General features: G+C 37.4%; 1 protein-coding gene across 1 annotated transcript in view; it reads right to left on the reverse strand.

Annotated features, from left to right (window-relative positions):
- The window catches only part of ADGRV1 (adhesion G protein-coupled receptor V1), a 277,476-nt gene that overhangs the window by 156,233 nt on the left and 94,971 nt on the right, over positions 1-26,272 (reverse strand). The window contains exons 66-82 of the mRNA XM_014936880.1: positions 25,633-25,852; positions 23,857-24,096; positions 22,171-22,320; positions 21,056-21,529; positions 20,159-20,302; positions 18,797-18,968; positions 18,269-18,404; positions 15,779-16,626; positions 14,473-14,590; positions 13,490-13,661; positions 10,943-11,185; positions 8,169-8,576; positions 6,609-6,793; positions 5,178-5,427; positions 4,865-5,004; positions 3,012-3,172; positions 415-515 (exon numbers count right to left, since the gene is read on the reverse strand). Coding sequence (XP_014792366.1) covers positions 415-515; positions 3,012-3,172; positions 4,865-5,004; positions 5,178-5,427; positions 6,609-6,793; positions 8,169-8,576; positions 10,943-11,185; positions 13,490-13,661; positions 14,473-14,590; positions 15,779-16,626; positions 18,269-18,404; positions 18,797-18,968; positions 20,159-20,302; positions 21,056-21,529; positions 22,171-22,320; positions 23,857-24,096; positions 25,633-25,852 — 4,162 coding nt within the window. The remainder of the gene's footprint in view (positions 1-414; positions 516-3,011; positions 3,173-4,864; positions 5,005-5,177; positions 5,428-6,608; positions 6,794-8,168; positions 8,577-10,942; positions 11,186-13,489; positions 13,662-14,472; positions 14,591-15,778; positions 16,627-18,268; positions 18,405-18,796; positions 18,969-20,158; positions 20,303-21,055; positions 21,530-22,170; positions 22,321-23,856; positions 24,097-25,632; positions 25,853-26,272) is intronic.

Below are 26,272 nucleotides of genomic sequence, written 5' to 3' on the forward strand. Positions count from 1 at the left end.
CAAATACTACACTGCAAAAGAGCTTTCATCATTTACTACTCAAAATAAATACTTCCCACAGAATTTATGATTACTGACATTAACCTACTTAATAAATAATGATGTTAATGATGCAACTCTTTTGTCTCAAATCTATACCACAACAGCAAAACATTTATTATTCCACATGCAGGACTATCTTCTCAGGTGGCTATATCATCCATAGGTTTTCTGTAAATATTTTCAGAAAATTATAACTTCAATTGTATTCCCAACACGGGATATGAATCCTGGATTAATTATAAGTATCATATGTTGAAATTTTATATTTTCCAAAAATGTTTACATTGTGGAAAACAAAAAGAGCTCTGTCCAGACATGGCCATGCAAGCAAGGAAAAGGAAAGTAAAAAGAGATTTCAGCCTTTTTTCTTACCTGAGTACCCAAACAAGCAACCATCATGTGAGTGAGAAGTTTAGCAGCAAACATTGCACACCTGGTGCAAAAAAGGTGGGAGATAATAGCCAAAGTGAAACCTACACAGAAAAAGAAAAAAAAGGAAAAAGAAAAATTTAAAGCTTAGATTAACACATTATGTTAGATAAGAACAACAATGATGGACCTCTTGAACTTCAGATCATTAATACACAAAAAGAACAAAACCCAAAACTTACAGAGAGATTATGTTCATTTTGGTTCACACTGGGATCATTCATAAATATATTATTGAAGCAATATTTTTAATTTTTTCATAGGCTTGGGAGCTAAAATAATTGCATAATGTAAACAAGTAATTTTTGCAAAGGTTTTTTTTTAAATTTCTGCATGATATGGATGATTGTCATAATAGTTATACACAAAGCACAGGTAACTCTTCAGTGTTTGTATTACTGAGTCCAATACTGTTTTTAGAAATAAATATATAAAAAAAATCGCCTCATGTTGTGTATCATTGCTTTGGGAGATAGCTATAACCTTCTAAACGCCAGTCTTCCATTTCACCTGTGTTCAGCATAGAAATATGATAGCAGTGCTCAGAAAGAATAACTCAGCTTCTGATTTCACTAATTCATTGTGAACACAAACAGAAGAGAAGTGGAAAGGGGCCATTTCCTACCAGTAAGTAGTTCTGGGAAGAAGGACCCCAGGAAAGCTGAGCCACTAAGGAAAACACTGCTGAAGCTCGTGTAAAGTTAATTGTTTCTGGACTTCCATGCCCCAGGAAGGGAAAGATTTTGTACAATTAAGGCAGACCTTTTATTCTCTCTTGTGACAGACTGCTTGCTCAAATTCAAGTATATATAAGATATGAATGAGATAAATCATTGCAGAAAGAATTCTTTCTAAACTTTTCAAAAATCAGCTATTGATATTTACACACCTAGGTGGAGATGTTAGAGAAAGAAATAATATCCTTATACCTCTAAAAGCTGAAGCAATTTGTTAATCACTAGATTTAAACATATATAATCATGTAAGGAAACACCTACAACCAGCCAAAACAAGGTGAAAGGCACTGGAGTTATATTCAAAGGAAACCTTTAAGCAGGCTAAATTGTTAAAATATAATTGTTAAAATATGTTCTTATGACACATGACTACAGCAAGCAACTACTACTGAACAAGGATATATAAGTCTTTATTGCTTCAAGTTTAGCAAAACATTTCTCTTAGTCTAGGTTAGCTTATTTTGTATCGTTTTTTTGTTCCGCTTATATAGCATTTTGCATTCTGTGTCATATTTGTCTCATAAATTAACTTTTTTTTCTGTAAACCAATAATTAAATTTATTGTAATTTGTCTTTTTTTTTTTTTACTTTCACTAACACAATCTAACTTAGAAGCTCAACTGTACTTTAAAATCTCTGTATTTTTATCTGCTAAAAAAATCTTCTGTTACTGTTAAATAAAACAATAAATTTGTATGAAGCAGGTGAAAACCAGAGGGTTTTCTTCTCTTCTTTTTTTATGGCTGAGGCTTTAAAACAATTAAGAAGCCTAGCTTTAGTCTGTTAGGGCAGTTTGCTGGGAGGGTGAGGAGAGGCATAAATAGGGGATTTAGCTGCTTGAACTTTTTTTGTTGGTCATACAGTGATGATCTGGTATAGATGTCATTAACCTCACAAGGAGCAGACCCAGAACTCCATTTAAGGGCCTTAAGGTTAGACTAAGAACCCCTTTAGCATGTTTTCCCCGTTGCTCCTGGGTTCCTGCCTATCAACATAGGAAGAAAAAATTATTTTCATCCAGGGTTGCCTGTGACACAATGGTGCACTGAGTGCAACATGAAAGATGTAATTTCCATCTCCTTTCCAACTCCTCTCCAAGTTTAAAACTTAGATCTACTTTCTGTCTCATGCTTTGGGACCCTGAGTAACATGCTCTAGCTCTAGGCAATCCTGCTTCAGCAGGGGAGTTGGACTAGATGATCTCTATGGTCCCTTCCAACTATAAAATTCAGTGAAAATTCAGTGAAATTCTGCAAATGCCATCGTCACTACCAGCGGAGCCATGGTCCTCACAGGTTAAACTCTTAGGCTTCTCCCAAGATGTCAGGTAGCAATTAGGCAGCAGAGTGTCTAAAAATGGAGCTCTACACACATGATATGGAACCTATCTCCCACAAATTATCACTTCTGAGTGTAAACTGTCAACCAAAATTGTCAAAGAGCTTTCAGGGTAGGCAGAAAAGTGAAAGATTTGGACAAAGAGGACAACTGTACTGGGGCTGCTAGAGGCACTGGTGAGCTTAGAATTTTTACATTTCTTCACCCAAATGAATGCCAAATTTCTCTTTTTTGTGGTTCAATAAAACATAACAAGGAAACATATTTCTTTGCTGGGCTTTCTTTTTCAGTGGCAAAATTCGTCAGTGTGCAAATAGCAGACCAGATGGCAACTTTAATGACATAAAGTTAGTTAACATTCCTCCAAATAAAGAGATTGTCATCAGTTACTAAAATCACTAAAAATCAGCCTTACTGGTGGTCATCAGCTGTTATTAATGAGAAAATGGTCTTAAACCAACTGACCTGAAATGCAGATGAATCCAGAAGAGAAAAAGGCCTCATTGTATGAAGACAAGTTATCTGTTTGGGCATAAACAGCATAAATGGACATATGAGAGCAAGAGCATTCCACGTAGTCTGAGGTGTCATCCACCACTTTGCAGAACCCGCTGTCAGACAGCCAGCTGCAAAACAGAAGATTCACAAAGCTGGAATATCAACTTCTGTAATTTACATGGTAAATTTAATGTAAATTTTACATTTTTTACATGAAAATTGTTGTATCTCTGAAATAATAAGTTTCCTATACTACTGCATAGGTGTTTTGTGTAATCTGTCAGGTGCAGTTCTCAGAATAGCACATTTACATGAAATTAAAATATTGTTTATAGCTTTTTTAAACTTTTTTAATTGAAAAATGTATTAATATATGACAAAGAACATTTTTTTCCACTGGAGAATTTTTGTGGCCATGCTTTTAAAACTTTTGCAAGATTTATAGGTCTGTGTGAGTTTTTCAAATAGTTCGCTACTTATCTTGCAGAATACCATATGGTATTCTCAATATGGAGAACACTTCATTTTATACTGCCATTGGTTGTTTTGAAACTAGATTTAGTGTTTTGTTTTCTTTCAATATTGCTGAACTGATTTTGAAAAATGGTGACCTCCTGAACCATTTCTAGTGGAACTCACATCTGCTATAGTCTCTACATAAGATGAGAGCATAGAGGTAAATTCTGCTGCATCTCCTTTCTGAAGAGAAATAGTTTATATCAGTGATAGAGCGATATAATGCAGTCAGTTTAATGAAATCATATCTAAACCAACTAGATCTCAGCAGAATACAGAACATAATTCTCTCAAAATTCATTTATACTGTGACACAGGCTAGTCAGATAATGGCGCATTGAAGAGCTCATAAAGAAAACTTTATTCCATGTTTTGCAATTATATAACTAGCAACAAGAATGGGAAAAGAATGGGAAAATGATCAGCAGTTCACCGTTTCTTCTAAAAACTACGAGACATCAATTTAAGCTAGTAGCAGCAGTACTTAAAAAAATAATAAAAAAACAACTGGAGATGGCTTTTCTGTCAAAAAAGTAATAGCCCTAATGAGATGATTGCCAACAGATGTGCTAAAATTCTGGATTGTGCAAGGAAAGACTAGACAAGTTTGTGGTAGACAAATCATTTGGGGTATGAAATACAGAAAATCACATTCAGCTCATAGAGTCACTGGAGAGTACAGTATTAGGGGAACTGCTACTGATCTTTGTTCTTACTCTTCCCTGGGCATTTACTTTTAGCTATTATTGGAGACAGGACACTGATCTAGACAAATCCATAGTTTTCCCTTAAATTTTTTTTTTTGTTTGTTCACTTAGACAGTGTCTTTCACAGACCCAAAGAAAAATGTGGATATTAGCAAATTAGGAACATTCCAAGCCAGTGACTTGAAGCAATACCAGCGATGCAGGTTTAATTCTTTACGTTAGTAAGAATGGACTTGAAGTGTTGTCTGATAACAATTGGAAAGAGTAAAACTCATTAATATTGGCAAAGTGATGCAATTCCAGGATTTATGGCCTGTCAGCATTGCCTAACATATCATTATGTAACCTAAATAATATTTTGGTGAAAAACGTCAAGAGTAGAAGTCTGAAAAATGTCTGAGCTAGAATAACTACACATTTTATAAAAAGGAAAGTTCTGTGTGCTGGTACAAAAGCCAGAAAAATTAAGAAAAGAAAACAGATAGGAAATGGATTGATTTTATATTCGCAAATGATCTAATTGGAGTTATCACATCTTAGGTAAAATGCATGGGTTCATGGTAAAAACTGGAAAACTAAACAAATTGATAAAATAACCTTTCAGCAGCTTGGTTCCAGAGGAGACATAGAGACTTTTGTGGAACAATCCGACTTCCTGTAGCATAAATCCGATAAATGACTTCATTGTTATCTTTCAAAGGGTGTGAGCTCCGACCCTTTAAACTCATAGAAAAAACCTGAAACAACACGTACAACGTAAATACAAATTTAATAGTAAAATTCAACATTCAGTGCTCATTTTAATCAGACACACACAAAAATGTTCATCTTTTAAATACATTTAAGATGTTTTCAGCAATATCTACTTTAAACTAATTTCTTGAAAAAATAAATGGCATTATCTTCAAACCTTGTTCTTTAGGGCAAGTTCTTTGTCTCCAGTAAGGAACCACTGCTGACTGCTGTATTCTGTGAACTGCACAGATTCACAGTTCTCCTCTTGAGGAGGCGATAAGTCAACAGAGACCTCTAGTAAATGTTCAGGCACTTGAATAGAATCCCCATCTTTTCCATCAAATCTGTGTCCGTTGATTTGCTGAGGAAACCAGTTGTGAGCCATTATTGCAATGTACGGGCAACTGTCAAGGATATTTTTACCTCTGTTGAAATGGAAAAGGAATAGGGCTGGTAAATGGAACTGAGCTTTGGCTATTCTTTACAGAATGACTCTAAAATGTATTTGTAATTAATACTTTATTCCTCCATCAGTTTTAGCTTTTATGACATTTAATAGATAGTTCCAGTTTCTGTGAAAAAAAAGAGGGGCTGAATTACTCTGTGCTTCAGATTCACCATTTCCTATGGGTTTTGCTCACTGCAACCAAAACCCCCTCCATGGTAAACTAGATTATCATAATACTAGTATTTATCACCTGATGTGGAGATGAGTCTACAGGAAGCAGAGGCATTAAAATGCATGATCTTGCTTTACTTCTTATTCCCAACAAATGATACAAAAAAACCTTGGCATAAAGTATTTGAACTTTCAAGTTCTTGTGCTGTTCAGGAGACTGCTGATATTTATGCCATTTACTGCCTTTTGGCTGAGATGGGCTTCATGCCCCCTACAACTTAGGAAATGGCAAGAAAAGTGACATTTCTGATAGAAGTTGACATAGAAATCTGAACCATGCTGATTTTCTGAGGGAAAAGAAGGTTGTTGATTTTTTTCCAAATTCGGCTACCAGTTGTTTAATAGATTCACAGTGGGAGAAACTCACTGTTTAAAACCACCTGTCTCATAAAACAGTGTCATCTATTTCTGCAGTCACCCATTTCCCCTGCCCCTTAGCCTGACCACAGGGTGCTACGCACTTGCAGACAAAACTAGCAATTTGTAACGTATGAGTAGCTTTAAAAAAATTTTTAAATAATGCTCAAGTGAGCAAAACCAAGGTCACAGAAATTACAAAATGCCAGTAGAACTTTTGTGTTACTTACTGTCATCTAAGTCTCAGAACGTAGCTCTCCATCATACCATTACACTTTATTTTCTTAGTAAGATTAACGAATCCTTTTCCAGTCAATATTTAAGCTAAAGGTGAATTAATACATCCCAATCTCCTGACTCCTGCTCCCAGATCTACCCCATACCAGTTATTCATGACACCAGGAGCTTATAGAGCCAACATAAGGTTGGGTCAGAGTGCAACACGCTTCCATAGGGGTAACATATTAAATAGTAGAAAAACACCTTCCCTAAAAATGTCATTTAAACTTCGGCTACATTGGTAAGTTGTCATGGATTCCAAAAATGCATTAGGAATTCAAGTTTTCTCACCTTTCTCCTGGTGATCCACACATTATCCCAGTCAACAGGGAAAAGGCAAACTTCTCAGTCACCGTGGCAAGCAGACTATATCCTCGTGTGTCCTCACGCTTCGGGCTAGCCAGAGCACAGAGGATCTCATAGAACAGACTCCTGCTTTTGTCAGTGAGTAGCTGCTTTTCACCTACATCTGTAACCTAATGAGAGGAGAAGAAAACAAACATAGTTTTATGCACAGAAGTCTGCTTACAACGTTTCCTCATGTTGACCAGTGCAGTAAGACCTCCCTTTTTATCCCCGTGTTCATTCTGAAATTTCAGAATATTTTTTCCCCTTTCTGATCACTGTGGTCAAGGTGTGAGACGCAGTCCATGTCAAAAACTACATAAAGATATGCTTACTAACAGGGATTTGGTTATTAAAGATGTGTGGCACCTTTAATAAAAGCTATACCATTTTTCAGTATCTCTCAAATTGCAGACTGTTAAGTCCTGAGAAATTTTGACCTTATTTTCTTCATTTTCTGGATCAAAACACCAACAATCACAAATGAGCTGTTGTTCATGAATATTGTTCCACTGCTTTGTGTCTAGGCAAAGTTTAAACATTTTCCAGCTCCTGTGCACTCTTCCCCAAATTCCAGAAGAGACAGAAAGCCATAAAACTGGTCCCAGAGTTTTGACAGAACTTCATGGCAATGCTGCAGTGTTCAGTGCCTCTGCCACCCCGATTCCCAAAGCTACTTCAGCAAAAAAAGACAAGCTGCATGCCTGCTCCAGAGCTCAGCAGGGTCCAGCTGGCCCTGGAGGGTTTGCTGGTGTGTTGACTGCAGCCAGCTGTGAAGATAAAAGCAAGTCTTGGGCCTCCCTGTCTTGTGCCAGGGCTAAAGCCAACAAAGACGTGGCCTGAGAATCAAAAAAATCATAATAAGCTTTACAAAAGCATGGCATCAAAGGGAAAATTGTGCACAGCAGAAAATCTTGAGCAAAATGAATACTGGTTTCTTTTTTCAACCTATTCGATTTTTGATTTCCTGCCACCATCCCAACTAGAGGCAGACAAACTTCTTCCTTGACTGTGGGACTTCACAATTTCTATTTTTACCTTTGTAGTCTGTGCCCCTGAGTCACTGCTGTGGGTGTTAACCTTGATCCTACCAGGCCTATGTGTTATTAATCATAGAATCACAGCATGGTTTGGGTTGGAAGGGAGCTTAAAGATCATCCAGTTCCACCCCCTCTGCCCTGGGCAGGGACACCTCCCACCAGACCAGGTTGCTCAAAGCCCCTTCCAACATGGTTTTGAACCCCTCCAGGGATGGGGCAGCCACAGCTTCTCTGGGCAACCTGTTCCAGGCTCTCACCACCCTCACAGCAAAGAATTTCTTCCTAATAACTCATCTAAATCTCCCCTCCTTCAGTTTAAAGCCATTACCCCTTGTCCTATGGCCCCACTCCCTGATAAAGAGTCCCTCCCCATCCTTCCTATAGGCCCCCTTCAGGTATTGGAAGGCTGCTATAAGGTGTCCCCAGAGCCTTCATTGGTCATTCACAAAGCGCAGGGGAGTTTTACCTTATCTATTATATGTGTCACAGCAGTAAGCTGCTCTTCTGTAATTTCTGTAGCCACTTTGGCATTCAGATTCTGGAGGACTCTGTGTAAAATGGTGTCATCAAGAGGCTGATGCAGTTGATCAATCAGCCCCCAAACGGGCAAGGAGTCCACCTCTGAGACGATGGTGACGTTAGCGATACCGTACACGTCATCTACTCTGGCACCGCCTGTGGGATTAGAAAGTACAACCTGGAAACGTTTAGGAAATGGGTTTAAAGATCCTGTCTTTGGAGTCAGGGTCACATCCAGAAATGTATTTCGCTGTCCAGGTTCAAAAGTCAATAAACCTTCCGATCTGGCAAAATCTTGTCCTGCCACAGCTGGAGATATGAAAGTCCGACCAATAGGTTCAGGTTTTTGTAGCTCCTTAAAACAAACCAAAAGAGATTTAGGTAACATTATGACGGATACAATTGTTCAAAACCAGCTGCTGTAGAACACACATATTTTCAATGGGTAAAATTTAAATGTGTAAAAAAGAAGTCCCCTTTCAAAAGGCAGTTAAGAATGATATAACAATTAATTACATTAAATGAGGTATCTCCCAGAAATACTAATCTGTCACTTGTGGTTCGTGACAACCTAGGGGAAGAATTACATATATGCCAATAGTAAACAGGATCCCTCTCTTTCTTTTCCAGAGAAAAAATGCACAAAACTTTTCTGGGTGAATGGATATTACAGAAGTGTCAGCACATCTGTGGGATGAATTCCGGAGGGGCTGATGTGAGTTCATGGCTGCAGCATGAAGTCCCTCAATTCAGGGCACAGACAGCAATAACTGATACATAAAAACTAAACAAAAGCCAAGCAAAGGTTTTAGAAATCCCTAACTAATACCAATGCATCATATTTTCAGTCCTGGTATAAATACTTAAAAGAAGAGCAATACATTTAGGTCCAAAGGCAAAGCATTCACTGTAGAATACACATGTAAGGCAAACAGATGAACTTATGTAGGAATGCTACATGGCTTCTTTTCCCTGCAAAGTAGCACTATTTTTACTTTCCATGAGGTTTGCAGATACTGTTTCACTCTTCACATTCTTGCTCTTTTTGTCAGTTGCCATAACCTTGATATTATATCTAGTAATATAATAAAATTTCCTTAAATGGAAACTAACATAGATTACTCAAGTGTATGATTTTTCAACAGATTGTATACTGACTGTTAAGTAAACTTGAAAAGGTTTCCTACTATAAAATAACAGTGATTTTTATTTGTGAGATACTAGACTCCTTTTCAAAACATTTATATTTAACTAGTAAAGTTTACTTATGGAACAAATCAGACATTTTTTGAGTTTGCTGGAGAAAGCTGTGAATCAAAGTAGTGTATGTATCTCTTCAGAACTGCTCTAGAACATGGTCACGTAATCTGTGAAAATTCCAGTGGGAAGTTTTCCTTTTTTATCACTTCCAGTTGAGAACTGGGAAACAGGGAAGTAAGTGACACTAAGAATAATGTTTTAGAAATCTCTGTAGGAATGACAGAAACACCTGATTCCAGTGAGCACCTCACGCTTCTTGCCTGCTGTGACTTCTGATTTTACAGGTACCCAAAGCACCAATACTTTGACACTTGACCATGCACCCTCAACACCTAAAAATATCCCCCAAAAGGGTTGTTATATAAAAAATACAAACGGATAAGGAATTGCCTCCTGTATTTTAGCCTAAATATACACTTTTATCCTCTTCTCCATTTAACAGCTAAATTTTAATGAACTCTTGGCTGGAAAGAATGTGAAAATATGTAACCACTCAATCTAACTAATAAACACTGGCCAGCTACTCTATAATAAATGTCTGGGAACACCATGGAATCCCATGCAGTTAAAATGCAATGCATGCATTATAACAATAGAATGCAAACCCACTTATTATAAAGGGTGATGGAAGTATGCTGGCCACACAATGCTTGGTTATAATAATCCTCCCCTGAAATAATGCTTTTAGGTATAAAATCCCACATAATCAAAGTAGGTCAGGCTAAGCATTATTCCAAAGCAATGGCAAATTCAGAGAAATCCCTCTTGCAGCCTGTGCCCTCATGCTGGAGTCACAACTATGAGGAAGTGGAAGGAATCAAGTTGTGCAGAGGTGTTACTTCTGCTAAAGGAGAACCTTCATCATCTGTCAATAATAATAATGAGGTTCTCATTTAGAGATAAAAGAGTCAACAGAAGAGCCTGGTGTTACAGCTGTAAACTTTACAAAAATGAATGGGGATGGTAAACATTGACTTATGCACATGAGATTTTTCAATCAGAAGAACAATTTTTGAGTTTGGTACTTCAAGAACAAGGAATAAAATCTGATTAAAGTACTCCTTCTCTTTTCCTAATTGTGCTTTGTATATTAATAAGTTTCTGACCTAAACTGCAAGTGAGTTGGTATCTGAATTGTGATAGTCATACCCATAATGATAAAAACTTAATTTCAGAGAAAGAAGCCTCATAAACTGGAGTCTCATGAGGATGTTAAGACAAAGAAAGAAATGTATTTAATGCCACTGGAAAGTAATATGAACAAAATCATGCTTGACAAGGAAATGAAAACAAGGTCTTTTTAATAATTGAAACGCAGAGAAGTTTGACCACTTGGGCCCAGCAAATGTTTGATTGTTTCCTGAAAAAATGCAAGTTATGGTCACATTTCCTTTAGAGAATGAACTATGATTTAATATTAACTATTAATTTAAATAATAAAAATAATAATAGAAGTCCTACCTGCATGCTGTAGGTGACCACTGTGGTTATTGATGTACTAGAATCTCTAAGCACTTGCAGACTAATTAAAGTTGTCTTCTTATGAGCCACAGCAAAACGAGATCCCACGGAAAAATATACTAAACCACGAGGAGCATCACTTTCAAGGACTGTTATGAAAGCAAATCTGGCACTGTTGTTCAATGCAGCTCCTGTGCTTACAGCATACAGCTCAACAAAAAAATGTGTTTCAAATTCAGGTACCTGTAAACGAGGGATGATTTTCATATCACTATAAGACCTACTAATTACTTTCAGCTTTAAAAGAATGTATACATTCGTGTGTGCAATGGCTTACTTGTACTAACACCTACCACAAGCCTGCTTCATGAAATGTGCAACACGTACAATGAAGTATAACCTAAAAATAATAGTGTCACAGCAGGCACCACTCTGTCACGTGCAATAATGACATCTCAAGTTTTCACATGAACTTCTATTGCGATAAAGTAATTATTTATATACTGCATGTATTGTGGCTGTAGATCTGCAGTAAGACATGATGGTAAACTTCTTAAAGAGCTCCATTTTCCAGATTACGGAGTTACATAGCTGTACATTTTGTGAGAAATTTGCTCTTTCACTTTACTTTTGCCTTACAAAAAGTCATGTACTCACCTGCTTATTTGTGGAAAACAGTGCACAGAATTCTAAGTATGTAGTTTCGGGTCTGCAATTAATGTTGACTATAATAAAGTATTAAATTCTAGTAAAGTTTTGAAAATCATTTTACATACAGCCTCAGTGTATTTTTACGAGTAAATCTCACTCGATTTGAATGCTTAACTGAATTTATCCAGAATCCCAAAGCCTGGAGATAATACCCAGTAGGCTTTTGTGGGGGTTTTGATAGATAGAAATCTTGTGTCAGTCTGGAAATACTGGCTATTGGATTTTAGTGTTCATATGTCAAGGAATTGGTCTAGTCAATTGTACAAACTTAATGCCCATTTACTGAAAATAAAGTAGCTATATGAAATTTCAATATGACACATTGCCCTGTCTTTGATTTTGTACCTACAATACGGACGTAACATGTTTAGAAACAGACATACTGAGACTCCAGAAATAATTGGAAATATGTCATCTGAACCTATTAGATGCAAAGCAGCAAACTAGAAAAAAACAGTTCTTTACAAGACTATAGCATTATAACAAAAGAGATGATCCTTGAAGACATTTTTTTTATTAGTAATCATAGCTTTTTGTTTCAGCTCTGGATATTTTGGCAATATTACTTTAATTCTAAGAAGCAAGATTCAGCTCTTACCTAATGAAGTCAGTGTAACTGACTAAAAACTTCGAAAAGCTGGAATATGTCATACAATATGCCATAAAAAAATGTAAAATATTTATTGAATATATCATTACTTCACCATTTCATAATTTTGTTTGTTATTAAATTATAAGCTATTTTTTGGAAGAAGAATTAGGAAATATTTGGGGTGTTAAATAGCATAGTTTTTTTACTGATGATCATCTGAAGACAGAGAAGGAAAATGGCCCCCTCACCGAATTAAGAGAACGCACCCTATTCCTTGGAGAGAAATCTCTACTTCCCACACCCTACCTCTTGTGTTATTTTCTAGAATGTGGTCAGAAAACACATGGAAACCTTCTCATCTTGTCCTTTTTCATTCCCCAGACCTCAGCTTTGCCCCTAGCCTGGTTGTTTAGGGTAATTTATGGGAAAGTTTCAAACTCCCTACTTGGAGGGCATGACAAACATTAATCCTTCCCTTCTTAAGGGACTGCTCCAACCACAAAGTGCTCACACACGCACACACAAAAATTTTTCCTTCCATTTTCAATAAAAATGACCGAATGCTGTACATTGTGTTAGTTCAATGACATCTGCAGTTGTGAGTGCCTGCGGGGCCTCTCCAGGCATTTAGGCTCACCCATACCCAACTGAGAAATGCCAAATTGCTTTAGAGGATGATGGCTGCTGAATTGAACTCTGCTGCTCACGACCTGGACGTGCTCAGGGACAGGTTTTTAGGGACTCAAGAGATTCTTATGCAGCTTCATGGCTAACTAGAGTTTTCACTGGTCATTTTGCCAGATTTAGGCATTCAAAATTACGCTCACATGGCAAAAAAAGGTGGGGTTTTTTTTAAAGTCTTATTACTTACAGGATATGCTTTCCAAAAACTACCCTAAGAAGTGCTTTGATAGATGAAAAATTTATTGTGTGAAGGATAAGAGTCTGGTACATGATGAAGGTGCATCTCACTGAAATAATTCCATTCTTTTTTTCTCATGGTTCTATAAAAATCTGAGATCTTCAACTTACTCTTCAAATTAAATACTCATCTCCTTCCTAAATTTTCACCAGCCACAAAGAAGGTATCACAAGCCTGCAAATAAACGTGTGTTTGCAGAGGAACTGAGCAGATGTCGTGACATCCTCAAACTATGTCCTACTCATAAGTTCTTCTGTATCAGGGGGTGTTTTTTCATCCTGAAAAATTGCGATTCAGCACCAAATGACTCATAATGACTTACATTATCAGGTTTTATTTCAATGGAGATGTTGCACACTGTTTGACCTGCCGTGCAGGTAGTGGCTCCCAGCACAGACACGAGTTCCTTCTCCAAGTTCATGCCATCCTTCAGAAGGACAACAGCCGTTTTATTAAAGGTCACACGCCAAAAGATCTTCACATCTTCAAAAGCCCTATAAGCAAATCAAAAGAGCATACATGTACTGAAGGAGACAACTATTGCTTTAGTAAACATAAACCACGCAGGTAACATACATTTTATGTCATTATTCAAACCTTATCACTAGGGAACAAACTGATTTAAGATGAAAAATTCTCTTTCTTAATTTAAATTCCTTCTTTTAAAATCTGTTTAGATTACCAAAAAGTAACATAGGAATAAAAAAAAAAATTAAGGGCAGCCAGATTCTGCCTGGAAGACCGGGATGTGCCTGAGTACTTTCCTGAATATTATAGTAACAGTTTGCCTGGAAAGCCATGCAGAATTTGTCTTTCCTCTCAGTTTAAGGAACTTAGAATACGTGGGCATAGTGGTATAAAGTACACATAAATGTGCAGCCTGTATATGTGCTATTACAGTATCAGTGTGAGTGAAGGCATAAGCATAGCACTGGCACTTAGGTATCTTCTTAATTGCTCATTTTAGTGTTGATGACTATATTATATTACACAGGGAGATCAGAATTTGAATTATACCTTTAGCAGTGTGCAAATACTTTACCTTAAGCAAAATTTTCACACTTGCTGTCTTACAGCATAAGTTGGAAAATACTTGGGTTTTTTCCCCATTTCTGCTTTGTACTTGTACAGTGACAGAGATAACTCCATTCACAACTTAAAAGCCCATTTACCAAATTCTGGGCAGTTATTAAAGGAGCTGAAAGGCAAAGATTTTACTGTAAAACTCTTCCACTAACAGTAGTTTCTGTGATTCAACGTATTCAACAGCGTCTGAGAGCGTGTGGGAAGAGCTGTTGCCTGCACCTGTTTGGTTGCCTTGTGACAATCAGCAGCACCTCTCTGTTTTCTGAGTCTTCATCAAGTACGAGACCGCTCTGTACTTCTGGAATGAATCCCAAAATCCCATTCTGGAGATCGCTTCCTACAGAGGAAACAGTCCACAAAAGTTAATTGGCAAAAAAGTTAAGCTGAGACTAAATTATAATTTTAATGTGAACAACTGCCCAAAAAACCCCCAAACTAGGTATCAACAGCATGCTGCAAAACTAGGGATGCCTCAAGAAAATTTCGTAGACTCGTAGAATGGTTAAAAGTTGGAACGCACCCTTCATCCACTAGATCATCTAGTTCTACCCCCCCGCCATTTCTTTTAATATTTCTATCCTTAATTTACACTCCATACTTATCTAGAACTTCACATATTGCCATTTAGAAATTTTATTTTAACCAGTAGACACCAGGGAAAGTTTAGATTAGGCCTTAGGAAAAATTTCTTCACTGAAAGTGTTGTCAAGCATTGGAAGAGGCTGCCCAGTGAAATGGTGGAATCACCATCCCTGGAGGTATTTAAAAGATGGGTAGATGTGGTGCTGAGGGACATGGGTTAGTGGTCATTTTGTCAGTGTTGGGTTGACAGTTGGACTTGATGATCTTAAAGGTCCTTTCCAACCTAGATGATTCTATGATTCTATTAATAAGTCTTTTTGAAAGTAAATTCCTTATGAGACACCTGGCACCATCTATGCTTGTATTTTCAGCATCATTCAGCATAATGACTGAATTCTGTGTCCCTTGACTCCAAGAGACCAGGTGTTACAGTAGTACAGAACAGTGTCAAAAACCTTGCTTACAACGCCCTTAGGAGATACCAATTCAGCTACATTATTTTATGTTTACCATAACCCTTAAAACATATTCTTTGTAAACAGAAACAGGCCTCAGCATGCCCCTAGATAGACATAGTAGGTTATGGGATAAAGAGGGACTTCCAAGGACAGATTTCTCCTTTATGCCACCCATAATGCTGTTGAACCCATTAATTTTCCCAAATTGTTTCATGAGCTTTTCCCCTCCATCTTTAATTCAGTGCATGGAACTAGGGAGCTGAAAAATAATGCACTGTTCTCATAGGAATGCAAATAAATTCAGGAAAACCAATAACCAATAACCAAGAAGGTTATTTCCTCCAAAAGGAGGCAACTAATGTCATCACAGTGTCCCAGTAAATCTTGCTTCTAAAGGATTTCTCCTTTACAGGTAAAATTGCTATAAGAACATACAGTTAATGAATTCAGATATATTTACTAATTTTGGAGGGAAACATTATTACCTGCAATAATTACTGTTGCAAAAGAAGAAAATCCATATTCATCCTTTCCTTCCACAATCTGAGCTCCACCTTCAGGATCAGAGAGGAAAACATAAAACAATTCCTGTCCTTCAGGCTCATCATCATCAAAAATTTTTATGGACACCTTGCCTTCTCTTTCTCCATCCAGCAAAGTCAGAGAGACTGACTGTTCCTCAAAATCTTCTCCTTCCATCGCCCATGTGAAGTTGGGTTTTTCATAAACTTTTCCAAAAGGATACAAATCCCTGCCACTCTGTGCACTGTACCCCCCAAAGGTTTTAACAGTTACTTCAATATCACCAGTAAAACCCTTGGTCCTTCTGATATGAAGTATCGCTGTGTTGGGGGTACCGTTGTTGGCATCTTCTTCAACATAAACAAACTCTGGCCCCAAACTTAGTATCCCATTAAGAATATCATTAGCCAGGATATTCACTGTTGCAACACTGAAAGCTGGATTTAAATGTGGACTCCAGTCAGGACTCACAGGTTGAACATCCAAAATTTCCACAGAGGTCAAATTTACAAAAAAAAATTCCTCCATTTCAGACACAGTGTCATCGATTATTGATATTTCTATCACAGCATTTGTCTGAAAATGTAAAAACAAAAGCTCTCCGTTGTAGATGGGTATAAAGTCCTCTAGTGGTTTGGCACTTCCTGGAATGGTCTGATATGTCAATTTAGTGAGATTACTTTGAAATCCAAACAGTCTTTGGACGTGTAGTGTGACTGCTTGGACATTTTCTTCAACTGAAACAGATCTTGAGTTAAGAGCAAACTGGAAGATCCCCATTGGCTCGATTTCAGCCACTGTAAATCCTGACCTGAAACAAAACAAAAATATCAAATCTGAGTGAGGAAGTATGAAATCTGAAAAGTAAAATACCCAGGCAGAATAATCTCCAGTGAAAAGTCAATGATGGCTTATAAGAAAGTGGGTAAAAAACCACAATGGTAGGGGGAAGGATTAGCAATTACACAAGGCAAGATGTAAAGAGCTTCCCTGAAAATCATTTTTGGAGTGATTGGCTTGAACAACCCTCCACAGCTTAATGCACCCCGAGTCAGCACAGGATACAGAGAAAAGGATAAATAAAATATGGCCTTCCTGAGAAAATGGAGAGGCAAAGGAAAGTATGATATCTTCACACTGTGCAAAGAGATATATTACAATACAGTCACTCTGAGTGGCACCCATTTTAACTGTTGAACAAACTTCCTCTACCAAAGCAAAGCTGTGGAGCATATGGATGCCAGCAGATCTGCAGTTTTAGCCAGGAAGCTAGAGAAGGAAAGGAAATTATTTTAAAACTTACACTGGGGCTTCAAAACACTAATTGCCCCCTCACTCATAGCCATTTTTTCCAGATCTGAGCCCTATTATCAATATCAATTTAAGCTCTACTATGTTCATATTAAATATAACCCTTTCTTATTAGGAAATAAGCACCGAGACTAAGGTTCTTTGTAAAACTTTGGGTCTTATTGCTATATACTTACCTCTAGAACTGACCCATTATTCAGTGTTAGAGGCTACAAAATGGCACTTCGATTACAGTGATATAGGTTAAAAAACTAGACCCTTTCCATGGCTAAGGGAGTCAAAAACTCTTCAAAGTAAATGTCAGCTTTATGCCTGCCATGGGATGTAGTCTTAAGTTTTCTAGGAAAGGTCACCCTTGAATACTCAAGGTGTTTGAACTCATGGGGTACATAGGAGTTCTGGGGACACCAGTCCACAGGACAGACAAGGAGAAGGGGTCAATCTCAGGAGATGAGCCATCCAGTTCATTCCTTCCCCCTGTCCTTCAGATTTGCCAGAGTAATTATAATGCGGGGAAACCAATACCTTTCTGTATATACAGTGTTACTCTATGTCCATTCCTTTTATAGGACCTTTTATGGGACTTTTAGCCATGAATGAGTAAGGAAGTAAAGAAAATAATGTGAACAGCTTAGCCGAGATGGAAAATTACATTAAATGTAATGGTTTTGCGTTTAAGAATAAAAGAGATTTTTTATATAAATTAGATATTTTTGGAGCATTTCTTGTTTCATTTTATTTATTTCAATTAATGTCTGTTATCTGAGGTCACCTAAATACGGATTTTTAGGGATGCTAATGAAAATTGCTGGAGATGATTTCATCCTTCAACTTCCTGGCTAAAACTGCTGATGTTGGTTCTTCATTTTCTTAACAGTCTCCATCATTCTAGAGACATTGCAGGATCCCAGTGATACGGTACAAACTGGAATTGGAGAAAAGCCTCTGTTCTGGTCAGGTTGGACCTGCAGTACTGACACATGTGTCCACTTGAGGCAAGACACACGAGTTTACCAAAGGCAGCACAATTTGCTAGATACCTATAATTTAATAGGGATTTGTATAAGGTGTGTGCTCGTATACAGGTGTAAGTATAATTTTTACAGCATCTGTGCCACTCAAAATATAAGTAATGTCCTTACCTCAGGCGAGCCCCACCAGACACATTGCTGTGCACTGCTGTTAAAGTGATGGCAAATGACTCGAGTTTATTTAGGCTTGGAGCAGCCTGAAAGGCAATTACTTTACTTTGCTCGCCAGAGGAAAATACAACAGTACCTGAAGGAAAAGAGGGAGAGAGAACACAAGTCAAAATAGCTAAAAAACTCTTTTGTTTGGAAACTTGCTGAGATAGGGACTTTAATCACACCACCACTCCATTTAGGAAGAAGAAATCTGTATGATAAGGGTCTTTCCTATATTTTATAGGGGGAAAAGGGCTGTCCTTCAGGGGCGTAGCACTGTGCCTACCTCCCAGACATGTATTTATGAAGCTTGGTTCTATTTTTGCTCATAAAATAAGGATGTGTCTTACTGATAAAAACTGGATCATAGGATTTCATTCTAATGGCTCTTCATTAATAGAGAAGGCACGTAGAGATACAAATAACTTAAAGGTGGTGTCATCACTTCTGCAACTTTCATAGCTGTCTCCTCAGACAAGCACTCACCAAATGGAGGAGTAATGTTGCCTGGCTGAGCAAAGGCAGTGATTAGGTCTGGTGGGTATCTTGAAATCCAGCTGACTGTCACAGAGCCATAAACTCCTCTTCTGGTTATGACAGCCTGGCCTGTCCCTGCTACAATGTCTGAAAGTCGTAAAATCACAGATTCAAAGCCAACCTGTGGAAACATAATAGATTTTGTTACAGAAAAGTGAATTAAAATGTGCAATAACATATGTGAAAGCATACTCTATTTTGTAAAACAGGCATTTTATAATAATTATGAGTGTATATATGTATGTGTATGCATATTTGAGTGTGTGTATATCACAACTCTTCAATATTACTTCTAAGCTTTAGATTTCTGAGAAATAGATTTCAGGGAAAAGGAACCAGTACAGCTGACATTTCAGGACTGAAAACACTGAATATAGCATTCTGTGTCTGTTTTTTAAAAGAAAAACAAAGCAACATGCTCTTTATGCTCAGAGGCAATAGCTATAGTAGTATATATATATACACATGGGTCTAAAATAAATTACTGTGTATCCAGTGAAAAATAAGTTGCTGCCACATGACTTTGTTCAAAAAAATATTCTTGCTAGTATGATTTACTTTTCTTTTTCTTTGAGCAGCAAATTGTACTGAAAGGATAATTCGCACATTCTAAAAGCAATGATAAATGCACATATGCTAGTAAATGTTTACAGAAAGACCATTTGAATTAAGCTCAATTACAAATTAAAAGACAGAACCATGCTTCAAGACAACTGAAATCATTAAATAAATACTTCAATAAAATTTAAGAGATAAAAACTCATCATGCTATTGTCTTTGCCTGACACACAAGGGAAGTCTCGCATGTATACCGTATCAGAACAGGCAAATTCTCTTTTCTCACTCTCACACAAAGTAGACAAATTGAAAATTTCCCACTCAGTGATTAGCCAAATATACTGTCAACTGCATTAAAACCCAGCACAACCTCCATCTCTTTTTGCATATAGTACTTTAGGGCTGCTATACTTAAAGCAATAAGTTAAAAGAATCAGTTGTTCTCCTTCAAGCCTCAGAACTTCCATTTCATGTAAAGAAAAGTATAAATTAACCATAATATTTACACTATTTAGATTCTACAGATGAAGAAACATTTTCAAACTGCATTAACACATTTCTAAAGAATTTCCATCAGAGAAAAATTTTCTATCACAGCACAGCTAATAACTGGAAGGGTCTTATCTGTCATTAAATTGGTCACAATGATGAAAACTTCAAGGGGACAACTGAATTCTTACAGCATCTGTCTTTTGTAATGAAGTGCACCTTAATTCTGCGTTAGAAACATTACACAGCACCCAGTCTACTGACCTGTGAATTGGCAGCTTCCTCAGGGACAAGCAGAACAGCTGACTTTGCACTTCCTAATATTTTAGGCACATCCTTGGCACTTCCCCCAACCAGGCTTACATTTATCAGTTCCAGAGTAAAATTCAAGCCCAGTAAAATAAATGCCTTTGAGAAAGAGAGAATTAAATTAAAAAGGTAGAAATCTAATTCCACCAAAAAGATTATATCCACCAGTTCCAAGAATTAAATAGCAGAACAACCTGAAGATTTTTTCTACTTGCAAACAAAAAGCATTGTTTTCAAGACAAGTGTTTTGTTGATTATGTTTCTCAAAAGAATCACAGCTAAAACATCAATATAGTGAACGTGATTTACCAGCCATTTGTTGGAATGTGAGTTTGTAGAACAGCTATTGCCACTTTAATAAATTGTATCTAACACAATGGGCCCCCAGCTCGATTTTAATCCTTAAGATTAAAAAGATGTAAAACGGATGTAAAAGGATGTTAAGTGTAAGGCTGTAATAATAATAACAAAAAAACCATGGAACACAGAGAACTGAAGGTAAATTTATCTGCTGCTTCATGAGTCAGCACTGACAGATCACTATTTACAAGCCAAAAGGGAAACTTGGGAAAATATTTGCATACATATAATAATAAAATATTGAACTAATGGCAACACAGAAGAATGATGGAAGGAAAAACTGAATATTTGAACACATGCATAGCAGTGATTTTCCAATTATTATCTGGAAATGTGATCTCTGAACGCAGTTCTACACCATAAATAGGAATTTCATAATCCTAAAACTCTCTTTTCTGCTTTTCCCCAGTGGTTACTATTGAAAGTTTAGTATCTTATTCCTGCACAAAGGGAAACTCTAGACATCACAGGAGCTAAAAGGGCAATACAGACCTGGTTGCTTATTGGCACTCTTTTCACTCCGAAGCTGGCACCGTCTTTTACTGTGAGGTATCCCACCTCATTCTCGGGTTCAATGAGGTTGTCTTCATGAGGAGACATGACGTGGTACTCAACGAGCACATCTCCAAATGCCCCAGCGTGCCGAGTCACGTTGATCTGAACATACCGATCCAGGTTTCTCTCCACAAGCACCGACTGCTGATGGGGGTACAGGGCAAACACTCCGTGAGGATCGTCGTTCGCAAACACCGTCATCTTCGAAACGCTTTTCTCTTGGTCCAAATCTGCTCCACCTTCTACCGAAATCAGCTGCACCACGTAGATTTCATCCAGCTCTGGGACCTCGTCAGGTAACAGGTAGATCGTTATCTCAGCTGCGCTCTGCTGGTCAGCAATGACAACAGACCCCTCTGTCCTAAGGAAGTCACCCGCGATGTCAGATTCACTACGTATTTCCCAGTAAACCTGGAAAGAGTTTAGAAAATGCACAAAACAAAAGGACAAAACAAAAGAGAATTACCCACCGAGTCAGAAACTTCCATATTCAGGACTCAAGTAGAAATTGCAGATGGAGCAGGCTGGTTACAAGTAGATAAAATAGAAATTGGTTTAGGTATGTGTAGAAAGAAGCACACACACTATCTTAGAAAAGAAGGGTGTTTGTTCCCCTAACAGTATTATGAAGGTAAAGATTTCTTTCGTATATTTGCAAAAGATTTATTTAAAATTATATGGAATCTCTGAACCACTTTAAAAAATTATTATTTCTGATTTTACACCACGACTTTTTTTTTGGAAAAAATGGAAAACCACGACTGTTTTTCCTCCCGAGATTCCTCGCATCAGAGAGGGGCGCGGAGTTCTCATTAAACACAGCAGATGCTTTATTTTATGGATTTACTATTTTTTAGTTAAACAAATAACGGTTTAAAAGCTGACTGCTGAGCAACAATGTGAGTGATGGTTTCAAATAGTCTGATTCATTTCGGAAACAAATTCGAGAAAAAAAGCAATTGAAAGGCACAGAAAAAAATATTCCTCCCCACATATTGATACTGAGGATGAATTCAGATTTATGAGGGTTCTTAGGAGAAGAGTGAGAATACCGTTATGTTTCCCAGCATGCCCTGAATTCGTCTGACAAACAGCGTAATGCTTTGTGGCCCTTCCTCTGCTGAGGGCTCTGTATAGTTCTTCTCGGTGAGTGATTCAGGAGCAAACTGCACAATCCCATTGGGATCACCAAACTTCTGTATCTGTAAAAAAAGTAAACAAGCAAACAAAAAAGTCAGAAATGCAGAGTGAGTTGTATTCTTGTCCAAATCATCGACATTTTAATTTCTAGGTGCTACAGGGCGCATATCTAAGAGTTCATCCAACCAAAGTTCCTCCTCTTAAAAAGATTAGAACTGAGACTGAGAGAATAAACTAACCCAACCCAGAGGACAGGACTGTCAGGGTATGAGAGGGGAGTGACATCAAGCCCATGTGCACACACACACACAAAAAGCAAGATTGTTACATGAAATTTACGGGTAACTTGCTCTTCTGTGAGAAAATCCTACATTAACAAATAAAGAAGTTTAAGCAGGATCCAAATTGAACAGGAGTGAAAATATGATGGTTGCCAATACATATGGGAAGTTTTCGGGCTTGCATTAATAAAGGCATTATATGTAAAGAAATTAGGCAATGACAATGATTCTATTCACGGTGTTGAGCCTCCCTCAGCTTTAAACAATTTGTAAATTTTAAATTGTCTTGTAAATTAGTAACGTCCTAAACACATTTCAGAGAGTAAATTTTTAAATTATTTGGAAACCATATGGCACAGATACAAGATACTAAGAGACAACAGAGAAAGTATGAGTCTCCCCCTTTTCAGATTTTCAGCACTGTCCAAGGAAGGAAAAGAGAGAGTTCTATTTCAAATGCTTTATCTGAATATTCTGTGATTTAAGAAGGAAATGCTCAGGCACCTTAGGGCTGTACAGGAACGCTTCTAATATTATCAGTTTGCAAACTCAGCCCTCTGGGATATTCCTTATGAACCCCCACCTGCATGAAACACCAGCTGCAACGAGAATTCATGGTGCACTGACTGAGACCTGAGCCAGTCCCTACTGAGAAGACAACTCTTTGGCACACAGGGTGGAACATTCCAGGAATAAACCTGGGTCCCCAAAGGAGAAATTGTGGAGGCTGCGGAAATAGGAGCTAATTCCACCGAGACTCTAAGGACCAGAAAAAAAAAAACCACCCAAAATCCAATTTCTAGGAAAGATTTATTTTTTCCAGGCTTCTTATGACAGCCATATAAATACTTCCTTACTTGCAGTATCCCCAGAGCAATAATTTGCCTTTGAAAACTCCTTCTGCCCTCTGCCACAAATTTCTGCATTTCTCTTGCTCTGCAATACACAGATTCTGCCCTTTCTTTTATATATAATAGCTGTAGCAGAAGAAGAGGCCAAGAAGGAATGAACAACACACTGACATTCAGAAATGAGGACCCAATCCATTCCCTCGCCAAAAAGAAGCACAAAGATCTCCAAAAAAGAGGGCCAGGTCAGGGCTTATATACCAATTTTTACTGACAGATTCTTTGCCTTCTTTTTTAAGAATTGAAGAGGTAACAATGCACTTAAGTAGTACGAAGGACAAAAAAGCCAAATGACAAACTAAGCAATATTTATTAATTAAAAAAATAATTTTTAATTTTTAAAACCTTTATAGGGTAAATACCAATATCAATAGAGATCTCAGAAGAAAGAAAAGCAGAAATGACTTACTATCAGTGTAATGTTGTTTGCCTTAGGATCTATTTCTGTTTCCCCTTTCACAAGGCTCAGTCTAATAATGAAGATCTCCTGAACTTCGACTTCTTCATGAGGGTAGATCTGTAGATTAATAGCTCTCAGACCTCCTTCTCCTTCTCCAAAATAGAATGATCCACTCACAGGGTCACCAATGTCACTATTCAGGGGAGATAAAACCTCTTCTGAATTGGGTCCCAAGATGTCCCAATTAATCTGTGGAAGACACCAATTTCAGATATATATTATATTATAATAGCCTCCCAGGGGGAGAAACGACAGAGTACCACAAGTGACAAAAAAATTCTTTTGTCTGGTAGCTGCCTATGTTTAAATCTTTGCTGTTAATAGAAAACAAGAAATGTTCACACTATATATTTTATATATATATATATATAATATATATAATCCTTTGGAAAAATAAACCTAACAAATCACAAATGAAAATTTTGAAGTGTCAGCCACAATGCCAATCTGTGAATTTCTAGGTATCAGTAACAGAAAAGAAGAAAAACCAAGATTTCTTTAGCACTTAACAAGAAACACAAAGGCCAGTTCCTATTTTTCTCCCTTTCATGACTTGTTTTGCAAAGGTCCCCAAATGAGTACTCATGACCAAAACCATTCCCTGTGAAGTGTGATATAAAGACAAAAAAAATGAAAAATACTTTCTTAAGAGTCTCCAACGAAATTTTTAATCCCTCAAATGAAGAATCATACTTCTTCAGCCTGATTAAAAGCGAGAATATTTTCAAAATTCCCAACAAAATAGATTGCTTTTGAGGAGGTCATAATGAACACTTTAATATTATTATTTTGGCCATTTTAATTGTTTCCTAGTTTTCTCAAATGACATCTAGACAAAGTAAAAGACCAAGGCAATTTTTATATGGGGAGAGGAGGAGCTGATGGCCTTTACTGCCAATCTTACAGTCCTTTTCCAAGATTGTGAAAGGTCTACCTTGGTTCACAGTTATACCTTCACTTTGTAAAGAGTAAAAAAAATAATCTAGAAAACTCATAGTAAACAATTTACTGAAAAGGGTTTCACCAGCTTTAGGAAATAATTCAACCAAATTAAATTATATTACTGGTGATACATCAAACTAACCATATTTTTGATGGACTTAGGAGCTAGTTCAAAACAAAGTACTTAAGACCCTAATGAAAGAAAGTAAGAGGAGAAAGAGAAGATTAAAAGAATAACATTTTCTTTTATACTGCAACTAGATGCAATTCGTATTTAATAAAAAGCCACAATTGTCCTATTACAAATCAATCACAAAGAAGTTCTTGAAGGAAAATGGGGCTGTTTAGTATGAGGAAGAGGAAGCTGAGGGGAGACCTCATCACTCTCTACAACTACTTGTAAGGACACTGTAGAGAGGTTGGTGCTGGTCTCTTCTCACAGGTAATTAACAATAGAACGAGAGGGAACGGCTTCAAGCTCCAACAGGGGAGGTTTAGATCGAACATTAGGAAGGAATTTTTCACTGAAAGAGTGGTTGGGCATTGGAACAGGCTGCCCAGGGAGGGGGTGGAGTCACCATCCCTGGCTGTGTTTAAGGGACGTTTAGATGCGGTACTGAGGGATATGGTGTAGGGGAGGACTTTGTAGAGTAGGGGAGATGGTTGGACTCGATGATCCCAAGGGACTCTTCCAACCTCAATGATTCTATGATTCTATGAAAACGACTTGGCTTTTTGACCTGGCCACTGGAAAGCATTCAGCCTTTGACAGCCAGGGCCTACCTGTGTCTCCCCTAACAATCTTCCAGTCCTTTCCAGCAACAGGGACACTGCCATGGGTGTATCAGGGTTGGGGAGAATAATTCGACTTTGGTTGAGAAAGCGGACGATGCCCTGGGGGGAGTCACTTTTAGCAATAGTGACCTGGCTCACCAGATGGAGCCCAAGGACTGCTCCACCGGTGGCTCCCGTCAGCTGGATTTCAAATTGTTCTGCAAATTCACTGCATGGAAAAAGAAAGAGAGATTCTGAGGTATCCAAAAAAAACCAAAACCAAAACAAACACGTACTTCAAAACTGAGTCATGCATCTAACTGGATTTGTTTAAAGGTATACAGAAGCCAGCTTGGCAAGCATACAGTAGAACATTCCTCCTACTTGCACAGAAATGGTGATATCTGAAATAAACATCATGTTCTATCTTCTTTTCATGTTAAATTTAAAAAAAAAATAGGCAAAATATTTTATTATTCACTGCAGTACTAGTAACACCCATTGTTTCTGGTTACCTAATGAAAAAAATGAAATTGTTTTGCATAAAATTTAACATTAACTATGAAATTTTAATGATACTATCTTTTTTCCTTTTTAAATTTAGGTGATTTTTCAGCACTGTAAAAATTTGTTTTTCAATTTCAATTCT

Source organism: Calidris pugnax, unplaced genomic scaffold (assembly GCF_001431845.1).
Source record: "Calidris pugnax isolate Ruff unplaced genomic scaffold, ASM143184v1 scaffold40, whole genome shotgun sequence".
In the NCBI taxonomy this organism is placed as follows: Eukaryota; Metazoa; Chordata; class Aves; order Charadriiformes; family Scolopacidae; genus Calidris; species Calidris pugnax.